This window comes from Vombatus ursinus, unplaced genomic scaffold (assembly GCF_900497805.2).
Source record: "Vombatus ursinus unplaced genomic scaffold, bare-nosed wombat genome assembly UNPS02014910.1, whole genome shotgun sequence".
Taxonomy (NCBI): domain Eukaryota; kingdom Metazoa; phylum Chordata; class Mammalia; order Diprotodontia; family Vombatidae; genus Vombatus; species Vombatus ursinus.
In genome coordinates, this window is record NW_020954688.1 from 179,421 (window position 1) to 191,545 (window position 12,125).

Below are 12,125 nucleotides of genomic sequence, written 5' to 3' on the forward strand. Positions count from 1 at the left end.
TTTGTTGGGGGGGCCATATGTGGTCTTGAGGCTGCAGATTCCCCATCCCTGGTCTTTACCCTCAAAGAGTTAACAATTTAATGGGATCAGAAGGATGATATAATATACTCACATAAGTTAATACAAGGCAGATGTCAGTGTGGAACAGTGGATAGAGTATTGGACTTAAAGTCAGGAAGAACCCTGGAGAAGTCACTCAGTCTCCGCCTAGGATTCTTCCTCTGTAAAATGAGGTGGAGGGTATTCCTATAATCTCCTCTACCTCTAAATCTAGGATCATGTAACTGTGATAAGGGTAGAGAAGAGAACCAGATAAAATGATCTAAAACAATTTGAAGAAGAGACTGCTTTCAGTCCTGGAGGAGATCTTGAAAGGTTTTGTGAGGGAGGTGGAAGAAAAGAGAGTTTCAGCATGTAGAGAAGTAAAGAGAAATGTGTCTGAGGCACAAGGGACAAGTTGTGTTTTTGTACAGAGGAAGAGGAATACAGGATATGATTATAGACTGAATGAAGAGAATTAGTGAGAAATAAGGATCATAAGTGCTTAGATCCAGGTTATTAGAAGAACTGTTGTTCAGTCATTGCAGTTGTGTCTGACTCTGTGACACCATTTGGGGTTTTCTTGGCAAAGATAGAGTAGATTGCTATTTTCTTCTCCAGTCCATTTTACAGATGAGGAAACTGAAGCAAACAGGGTTAAGCAACTTGTCCAGGGTCACACAGCTAGTAAGTGTCTGGGGCCAGATTTGAACTCAGGTCTTCTTGACTATAGCCCATTCACTGTGCTACCTAGCTGCCCACTCAATTCTTAGAGACAAGAACAGTTATTAACAATAGGATCAAGGAAAGGACAATTAGTTGCTAAAGATATTGTGGAAGTAGAAGACATAATTTAGTAAGTGATTGGATGGTGGGGGGAGGAGATAAGAAGGGATGAGGTAGAGATCACTTTAAAGTTACAAACCTGAGTTACAGGAAGAATTTCCAAGGACCAGATTTTTTGGGATAGATACTAGACTATTAAATTATTAAAAATTATTTTTGTTCTATGTTGATACACTTAAAATAAACAAACCTGCTATATTTACTCTTTGCTAATTGTAAGCTAGAGACAAAAAGCCCTTGAGGCTGACATCATGAAGTCACTTTTCCCTCTAAAAGGAAATGCTGGTTTTTTGCCATGATGCAAATTCCCTCTTTTATTTAAGTCTCTTTGCCCATACATTCCCAGCAGTCTAACATGTATAACAACCTAATCCCTTCCTTCTCTACCCTTAGGGAATCCATGGTTTGTCCTATTTTCAAAGGAGGAGTCCAATTGGCAAGGGGAGAACAAGCAATTCCAACTGGCCTCCAGGCAGTAGGAATATGCTCTCTCTCCACAAGCTGAGGTTGCTGCCATCTCACTCACTGACTCTGCTTGGAGGATTCTCTCCCTTGCTCCCTTACCAAGATCTTCTTCCTTAACAGTGATTATGATACAAGTATAAACTAGCAATTAAATTCATTCCCTTTTACTGCTTCTAGTGGGTTTAAACTAGGAAAAATCGATAGATAAGAATTCTAGTCCCAACACTCAGCAATTCCAATTATCAGTTTTGTTTAATATCTCTGATTGAGAGCCTTATCCTGATCATCTCTTTTCAACAAGTCTGCCTTTTTTGGAGCATACCTTGAGGTAAGTGACTATAATGGCCCCACTCAATCCAGACATAGGATTCTCTTTAAAAAAAAAAGAAATACTATTAGGTTTTGTTTCACGGAAGATAAAGAATAAGTATATGGTGAATTCAGGGTTGCTTTTGTTTTTTTGGGGGGAGGGTGTGGAGTGAAATGATGTTGACAGTGAAGGGAAGAAGTCAAGGTAGAATATAGCAAGGTGTCCTTGACCTTTTATTACTTTGTAAAAGGATACATTCTTCTACTATTTAGTTTTCTCATTCCTGATCTACGTATCTTCATGCATATGGGAGTCCTATGTCCAATTCTCAAAACTCTGGAGTAAGAGGCTCACGTACCAGAAAGCTGCTTAGGGAAGCTCCCCACATATTTATTTCAGGGTAGAATTATTTCACTTCCACCCTTTTAGTATGGTGTAAAAACTACTGGATTGGGAATCAGGAAGTCTGTGTTCCAGTCCTAGTCATGTGACCATAGGGTTTAGTAGTAAAAGGAAGCTCAGAGATGATGAAGTGCCTTTATTTTATAGGTGAGCAAACTGAAGCCAAGTTCAGTTTCCTAACTGAATGTAAGAACTTTACAGAACTTAATTGAAGTTCAGTGACTTTCTCAAGGTCAAAGTATCTTGACCCAGGTTTTCTACCTTACAATGCATTGCTCTCTCTTTCATCTCACCAGCTACTAGCCTCTGAGAGCTACATCAGTGTGAGCTCTGCCACATACCTCACCACATACATTTACAAATAAGTACATGGTTTTGGAGCATTTGTGGAAATAAAAAGCTCACTTCTGATATAACCTTCTTATATCATCATAAATCTTGAAGTTGGTTAGGGAAGAAATTCATTCCTTAATTCCTGCTCCTGCTCCTGTTGCTAGGGGAAGTCAAAATCTCCCACTCCTGTTTTCTGAGTAGGAGTTTACACAATACACTTCTAATGTGCAAGACTAGTGCATCTAGATATGTTAGGTTGGATACAAATTGGAGGTGTGCTGGTAAATGCTTAACAACTGACTGTCCAGGAAAAAAATGTTATGCAAGATACTTTTAAGTTTAATATCCATTATGAACATTTTCTTCATCATTTCGTTAAGTTTAGAAAATCAACACAGTAATAAATCAAACCCTGATTTATAATGTTTCTTGATTTCTGAGGTGTAAACGCTCACACTGAAAATTTTAAAATCTATTCTCAAGAGACTTTGTGAGCAGGCTCCAGCACATCCTTGGATACTTTTCCCAAAGACATTTCAACTGTTACAACTTGATTCCAAGCTATCATTCTAGTCCCATATATTACTATCCTGCACAAACCCATCTAAACAAACTGATCTTCTTGCTGTTCTTCACAAATAGCACTTCATTTCCCTTCTCTGAGCTTTTGCCTGTGCTACCCAACCCTCTCTCAACCTCCCCCATTCCTGCAATGCACTTCTTCCTCAACTCTACCTCTTAAAATCCTTAGTTTCTGTCAAAGGTGTTGTGTTCTATATGAAGCGTTTCCTGATTTTGTTCTATCACTACCCCCATTTTATACATTTGTTTCTCCTATTTGAATGTAGGATTCTTGAGAGTTAAAACTGTTTCAATTTTATTTTTGTATCCTCTCACCATCTAGTACAGTGTGTGTTACAGAGTTGGTGTAAATAAATGATGATAAATTGCAAGTGAGCCAAAAGCCATTTTAATCTTACTGCATGATGAAAACCATGGGACTTCTTTGAATACACTTTGTGCAAGGGCAGAACTAAATAATTACTTGGTAATTATTTGGCATAATTTCAGGGGCAATAGGGAGAGCCCTCTTGACTATCCAGACTCATCACCCATACTTCATCAATATATATAATTTTTTTCAGGGCCTTTTGCTTGTGATCCCTTCATTTTACAAATGAGAAAGCATCTTTTTCATCTGCTGAGAGGGTTTAAGTGATTTCATCAAGGGAAAAAAGATAGTGGAAAATTGAAGATTTGAACCACTGTCTTCTGCATTTTAATCCTATCTTGTTTCACTTTGATAGAGGTAAAGAGGAAAGTAGGGATGCCTCAAGCAATTGAAGCTGAGAGGCCAGAGGTAACAAAGACAATCTTTCCTCATGTCTTCATTTTTACCTGGCACAGGTCTGGCTGATCAATCTTACCACCAAGTAGAATTCACAATTTTAAAATACAGGAGAATTGAGTTTCCTATTAAGTTTATATGTATCACTTTATGAACTTTTTTGTTTTCAATAAAACACTAGGAATTAAGGTTAATTAACTATGTTCAAACCACGACATTCTCTATTCTATTATTACCATTCTACTGGATCTGAATTATCCTTAGTAACATAATAACAAGCTATTTACTTGACTGTCAGTTTAAGAATTTTGATTGAATTTATGAATCAGTAAGGCAGCTAGTGCCACTTTGAGTTCAAGTACTGTCTTTGTTTCTTACTAAATGTTTTTATCTCCAGCAGGGGACTTGACCTCTCAAAGTTTCAGTTTATGCATCTATAAAATATGAATAATTTTATACATATAGCTATATGCATATATCTCATAGAATTCTTAGTAAAATCAAATGAGATGATGTATGCAAAGCATTTGTAGCAAAAAGTATTACATAAGTATAATTTATAATTATTAATATTTAGCCTTTTTGGAATTGATAATGAATGTTCAGTGAAGCAGTCGATTCAATTTAATAATAATATCTAGCATTTATGTAATGCTTACTATGTGCCAGGCACTCAAAGCTTTTTTTTAACATAGAAAAGGTTTTACTTACACTGACAAAAATGCAGAAAGGATTTGGATCTGAGCCCATGGACAATCAAGAACACTCATCCCCTTCCCACAGAGACCTACCTGGATGTACAGTCCTTATATCTTATAATAACTATCTATGGCAATTGAAGCCTGTAAAAAGGCCCTAACCTTTCTGACTCAATTTTCTCATTTGTAAAATGACTAATAGTAATGCTTCACAGTATTGTTGTAAGAAAAATATCCTTTTTAATCTTAAAACATAGTAATGTAAATTTGTGATAGTTTCAGGTTTGCAGTTAACTGAAGCTATTAATTGTTTTCCTTACACCCTATACTTATATGGCACTAATAATGATAGCTAGCATTTAAATTGCACTTTAAAGTTTACAAAGCCCTTCACATTTCATCCTTACAACAACCCTGTATGGTAGGTGCTGTTATCTCCATTTTAGAGATGAGGATACTGAGGCTTAAAGAGGTTAACTGGCTACCCCAGGTTCACATAGCTAGTAACTAGTCTGAGGCAAGCTATGAATGCATCTTCCTGTACATAAGCCCAGCACTCCATCCAATATACTATCAAGCTGCCTCAGAAGTGGAAAAATAAAAAATTCATTTAGCTAACTGGTTGTTTCATCTGCATAGCAGCAAGTAATCAGTTTAACTGAGGAGCCGACGGAGCCAGGTTCTTGTTCTGGCTCTAACATTAAGTATTTGTTTTAAATTATTTTGAATAAATCAGCTTTACCCTTCTGAGTATTTGCTTCCTCCAATGAGGGGTTTGGATGAGGTGATTCATAAGGCCAATTTCATTTCTAAAATTCTACGACTATCTGACTATTCTGAAAGCATAAAAACACTGGGTCAGGCCTGACAAATTGTCTGTTTCTCACAATTTAACACAGAGATGTTGGAGCTTATTGTGCTTAGTTTGTCATTGAAAGATTTGCTCATTGTTGCCACTTTTCTATCCCAAGCTTCCTCATTTGTCTTACGTTCCTGTTTCTACCCAACCTCTTTTTATCTTTCATTTCTTTATTTGCTTCTTCAATTACCTTTTTTATCCCAGAAATTTTTTACCTTTTAATTTTTCTCTCATCTATTCTTTAAGCCTGCTTCTGTGGATTCACTAATTTAGTGTTGGACTTAATGCAGACACTTGATCATTTTTAGCCCTACTTCAAATATGATCTCCTGAACTCAAGCAATCCATCAGCCTCAGATTTCCCCAGTAGCAGGGATTATAGGTGTGGCCTATCATGTCCAGTGGATATGTAATATTATACATTTAAATATTTTATATATTTTAAATCTAAAAATATTTGTATATGCATTCAGTACGTTTGCCTCTCCTTAATTCCAGTCCCATATCAACACCTACAACTGGATGTCATATATAAACACAAAGACATATAATAAACATATACATAGATAATGTGCATATATATATAGATACTACATATAAAACACATATGCATATATAATTACCAGTTCTTTCTCTCCTGAACGCCAGTCTTATATCACTCAAACTATATGTCATTCTTTCTCTCTCTCTGTCTCTCTTTCTGTTTCCAGTCTCTTACTTCTGTCTATCTAAAAATCTTATATTTATATTAACATCTATATCTAGGAATCTTCTGCACAGAGAAGATAGTTAAACCTATGAGAGTTGATCATCACCAAGAGATGAATTATAGAAAAAGGATAGTACAATTTTCCAAACCAACCAGGGAAGAATTTAGGTTGAGAATTTTTGTCTACAATATACCAAATCTACACCCACTGGACTCAAAGTATTGGACTATATGAAATTTCCTTATAACTAAAAGATTCTGTTTTTATTAATCTATGAAATAACTAATTTGGTAAATTTCATTTCTCCCCTCCCAATTGATTTGTTTAGTAATTTTGTTCTCATGATCAATAAATTTAACCAACAAATAAACATTTATTAAATGCCCACTATGGCACTGTGTTAAATGCTGGAGATAGAAAAAAAGGCAAAAGACAGTTCTTGTACTCAAGGAACTTATGATCTAATGGAGGAGACAACATGCAAACAAATATGTACAAAGCAAACAATATACAAGATAAATAGGAAATAATTAAAAGAGGGGTTGGGGAAGGCTTCCCTGAGAAGATATCATTTTAGTTTGGACTTAAAGGAAGCTAGGAAGGTCAGTAATCAGAGTGGAGTAGGGAGAGCATTCCAGGCATAGGAGACAGCCTGAGAAGATGCCTGGAGAAAGAAGATGGAGTGTTTTGTTTGTGGAATAGCCAGGAGGCCAGGGTCACTAGATCAAAGAGCACATGTTGGGGAGTAAGGTATAAGAACACTGGAAAGGTAGGAGGGTTCAAATTTATGAAGGGCTTTGAATGCCAAACAGAACAGTTTGTATTTGGTCCTGGAGGCAATAGGAAGCCACTGGAGTCCACTGAGTAGGAGGTATGGGATGATTGGACCTGCACTTTAAGAAAATCATTTTAGTGGCTGAATAGAGGATGGATTGGATAGGGAGAGACTCGAGGCGGGCAGACCCACCAGCAAGCTATTAAAAAAGAAAAATCAAAATAATTCTATCCTATATGTCAGAGGTCAATAACTTCTACAATATGCCCCAAATGCTATGTATGGAGGTCAGACTTTTATGGTCTAGGGTCGTGCCCCAATCCTCCTTGCTCATGAAAGCAAGAGTTAGTGGCTAACTTATTCCCTTTTCTTCTTGTGAGTCAGTTGCTGAAATGTACAAACTCAACTTTTTGCTGTTCAAGTAAGTGACAGGTGTACTCTGTATGCCTCTGACATCTCCTAAACCTTTACAGTAAAAGTTCAAAGCTCAAACCTTGATGTGCCCTGTTTAAAACATGACTTATTAGTTGCTCTCTATTTGCTTTTTGTAACAAGGATGTACATCTTCATAGTGAGGATTAGAGACTAGTGGAGTATGAATTATTCTATAGTATCGGCTAACTGCAAAACAGAATGTCATTTGTTTGAGATGATTTGTCTTCTTGGATATGGGATGGTGAGTTGCCTTTTCAAACTTCTTCTGATTCTATGAGACTATAAAATTCCCTTTTGTGTAAAATAATAAGTAAATTCAACTCTGTGGAATTATGTGATGTAAGGGTTTGCAAAATCATGAAAATCACCTCTGTTTAATTCAACTCAACTCAAGAAATATGTTTCTTATCTATTTTGGTTAGAGAACTGCTCTATGTTCTATTGATACAAAAATGAAAGAAGCCATGGTTCCTACCCTCAATAAATTTTTAATCTAGCAAAGTGTACAAAACTTGTAGAGAATAACTAAAACATAGCTTATAATAAAAGAAGAGTGATTTAAGTGCCATCAGAGATTTAAGGAGGGAGATTTAACTTCCACTTGTGGAGACAAGGGACTGCTTCATGGGAAAGAAATCATTTGGGCTAGGCTTTGAAGGGTACATTAGTATTTCAACAGTTATAGATAGTGGTGGTGAGGTGCATTTCAAGCATAGAACGTGGCAGAAGCAGAGGCACAATGGCTGTCTGTGGGATCAGTTTGGAAAATGAATGTAATTTACCTTGACTTGGTTAGTGGGTATATGAAGGAATAGCATATGAATGGAAAATTAGGTTGACGCCAGATTATAGAGTGCCTTGAATTTTAGGTTAGGGAGTCTGCATTTTCTTTAATATGCAATGGGGAGACACTGAATGTTCTTGAACTACAGAGTGATAGAGTGATACTTTCAGACTTGTGGATTAAAATAAGCAATGGTGTGTAGAATAGCTTGGAGAGGGAAGAAATTAGAGAAAAGGAAACTTGTTAGAAGGTTATCCAACTCCATCCCTAACAGTCCTTTTTATGGATCCACTTAAACAACTGTCAAAGTGTTCATAAAGATATGACTAATAATTTTTTACAATAACTTTGTAATGATTGCCCAATTCTACCAAATATACTGAAAAGACTGTTTGATCAGATTGAATTTATGGGCATGTTGACTTTTTTTTTTTTAGACATAATTTTAGATTCACAGTTACATGAATTTCACACATCCTTTAAATTGAAAGGACAGAGTAAAGACATAGAATCAGGAGGAAACTAATGCAAGCTAAGGAATTACCATGTAATTGATTTTTTTTTCTTCCTGACTATAAGGAATGCAAGGCAGCTCTCCAGGATATTGTTAGCACATTTCATGAAGGGTCAAGTTTGGGGACACTCCTATTGTTAAAGGGATGCCTACATGGATCTTTGGTCCCTTTTGGGCTCTGACAACTTTTGCGGACCAGTGATAGCTGTTGTCCTCTAGGTATTCAAAATCATTCATAATTTCTGAAAGATAATGATCCTGATTCTGAGGAGAATCTATACTTTTCTTGGTTTGAGGGTGAGGAGGACCTTTCCTTCTTCAACATTATTGCTAAATCTTTGCTTTTAATTTTCCTGGTGATTATCAGAGTGGGAAAAAAGAAGGAAGCTTAACAAGAACATTAAGGTAGACAAATAGCTGCTGAAAATGACTGATATGAAACCAAGTGCAGTTACAGAATGTGAGGGTAAGGCAAATGTTGGAGGAATTTTAATTAGACTGTATCTACACAGTGCTGCTACACAACAGATTTGGCTGACATATTTCCCTATATTTAATAATTACTCAACTGAATTGGCCAATCACATCAGTCCAAAGACTTACACCATCTGGGAATATAGACTCAGCCTCAAGAATAAAAAGAGAAAATGTTAGCATGGAAAAGATACAAGTTATATAAGCATCGACTTCCAGAATTAATTGAACTATTACCTGATCCACATGGCAAAATCATTTTGTAAGTATAGAAATAGGAAGAATAATTCAGTGTTGAAGACACATCTACAAAAACAATCAATTCAGTTTAAATCAACAAACATTTTTCAAGTGGTTTTTATGTGGAAAATGTACAAAGATAGAGCACAGATAGAGCATGAAATGTAAAGGAATTTATAATCTAATTGTAGAAGGTATAACATACACAACTAAGTAGGATAACAGAGAGAAAGTGATAAGAGAAAATGAGGTGCTTTAAAAGTGTTATAAGAAAATTTGAAGGGAAGATAACTTTTATTTGAAGGAAGAGTGTGATTGTATAATCAGATCCACATTTTCTTGTCACTGACCTTCAGATCGGTTACCCTTTGCTTCTTTTTTCCACTTATTCCCTGAAGCCTCTTTCACACTTACCTATGTATACATAGTGAGAAGTAGTTGTATTTCAGGGAGACCAAATTACCCCTCCTTTAATTTTGCACCACACCTATGTCATAATTTTTGATCAAGGAACTGCTAGACTGTAAATTACATTCTCTTATACAACATACATTCATTGAAGCATAGATTATTCCTTTGTGTCTTTCTATTCCTAGAACCTAACATAGTACTTGGCATATAGAAGATTTTAAACAAATGCTTATGGATTTATTCAGCCCTTAAAGACAAAGATTATATCATAAGTACCTTTGTCCTTAATGGCCTAGGAAAATGAACATTTATATATACATACATATACTCTTAAATATACATATACTACACATACATAAATTGAGTTAGGCAAAAGTTGCCAAAAGTTGTTGAACAAAATCAAAATGTGTGTTTTATATCTTTATGAAAATTTTAAGAATATTATGCCTTACATAACCATAATCTTTCCCACTCCCCCTCCTCCATCTTTATCTTTCCTTTACCTTGCCTTTTATTTACTCATTTCTTATTTCTTCTCCCCTTCCTCTTCCTCCCTCATGGTCAAACAGGTTATAATTAGTAGATTGGGGACTCAAAACTAGGTTTTCTGGCTGAAAATATTGTTGTTTTTTTCAGTCAGAAAGAACTATATTTCCCCCTTTCAAACCATTTACCTTAATTTAGATGCTTTTTAAAAGAGGAGAGGGTAGTTATTAATGCAGGTAGTATGATTTATTAAGAATAGCATACTGCAATAACAATCAGTACAACTTGAGTTTTATTTCTAGAAAAAGAAAGCAAAATCCATGGCTTTGTAGTTTCACAGATTAGAAGAATCAGAATGACTACTATCTAAATGGAAATCAATAATAAAATGTGCTTCTCAAGTAATGGGAAAATTAAATATTGGTATTTGTTAGAAAAGCTATTAACTAATTAGTTAATGAATTTGCATTGGAATAAACTTCATGACCTTAGAACATATTTTAAGAAATTGAGCTAAATGGTCCAGGTGACTAAGAGTTCTGTCTTCTTTTCTCCAATCCCCAGGTCTACTGCCATTCTCAAATAATGGAATGGGGAAACTATTCTATGTATGCAGACTTTGTACTTCTTGGGTTGTTCAGCAACACACACTTTCCATGGCTTTTGTTCTCTCTCATCTTCCTGGTCTTTGTGATCTCAATAGCCAGCAATACTATTATGATCATTCTTATCCACATAGATCCCCAGCTCCACACTCCTATGTACTTCTTGCTTAGCCAACTATCCATCATGGATATCCTCTACATTACTACTATTGTGCCCAAAATGCTAGCAGATCAATTAGTGGGCCAGAAGACCATCTCTTTTGCTGGTTGTACTGCCCAGCACTTCCTCTACTTGACCCTGGCAGGTGCTGAATTCTTCCTCTTGGGCCTCATGTCCTATGACCGCTATGTGGCCATCTGCAATCCTCTTCGTTACCCTATCTTAATGAACCGCAAGGTGTGCCTACTGATTGTGGCTGCAGCATGGCTAGGTGGCTCAGTGGATGGCTTCCTGTTGACCCCAGTCACCATGCAGTTTCCTTTTTGTGCTTCAAGAGAGATTAGCCACTTCTTCTGTGAAGTCCCTGCCTTACTGAAGCTGTCCTGCATAGACACCTCAGCCTATGAGACAGCTATGTATGTCTGCTGTATCATGATGCTTCTAATCCCCTTTTCTGTCATTTCTGCCTCTTATACTCGCATCCTCATAACTGTGTATCGGATGAGTGAAACTGAGGGGAGGAGAAAAGCAGTGGCCACCTGTTCTTCACACATGGTCATTGTCAGTCTCTTTTATGGAGCTGCCATGTACACCTATGTGCTTCCTCACTCTTACCACACCCCTGAGCAAGATAAGGCTGTGTCAGCCTTCTATACTATTCTCACACCCATGTTTAACCCACTCATCTATAGCCTCAGAAACAAGGATGTTACTGGGGCTCTAAAGAAGGCATTGGGTCGATGTTCCTCAAGGAGGATAAGGGCCTTCTGAGGATTCATTGGAGATGTTTCTAAGTACCTTAAGGTCAGGTACTCATGGTCAAGCAACCTTTAACTGAAAAGCTGGGAAAATTCTGAACATGTTACACTATTAGTAGGGCTTCTTTGGAATTTGTAGATTCCTGAATCTTTGAGTAGGGTAAAGTCATTGGGAAAGAGAAGAAGTTAAAAAGTTGGGCAAATAAAGGTATCTCATCATTATGACTCTTCCCAACTATGTCCTCCTAAAACCCCTCCACTCCACTTTGTCCAGAAAAGAGATGGGCTGTGTAGGCCTCTGAGACAAGTCCAAAAGTTTCTGATGGTGGCCTTAGTCTCTAAGGCATATATTTTTCTATCATATTTCTTGACCTGCAGCCCCAACCACCTTTAATTATTAATTATTAATTATATAATTATTATATTAATAATATAATGATTAATCTAATTAATGCTTGGAATTGCAAAAAATA

General features: G+C 36.4%; 1 protein-coding gene across 1 annotated transcript; it reads left to right on the forward strand.

Annotated features, from left to right (window-relative positions):
- Positions 1 to 10,714: 10,714 nt before the first annotated feature.
- On the forward strand, positions 10,715 to 11,665 carry LOC114029166 (olfactory receptor 2T27). The gene has a single exon (XM_027843525.1). The coding sequence runs from the start codon at positions 10,715 to 10,717 to the stop codon at positions 11,663 to 11,665; it is 951 nt and encodes a 316-aa protein (XP_027699326.1).
- The last annotated feature ends 460 nt before the right edge of the window (positions 11,666 to 12,125 follow it).

Coding starts and splice junctions, on each gene's coding strand:
- LOC114029166 (XM_027843525.1), top strand. CDS start 10,715: ATGGAATGGGGAAACTATTCTATGTATGCAGACTTTGTACTTCTTGGG.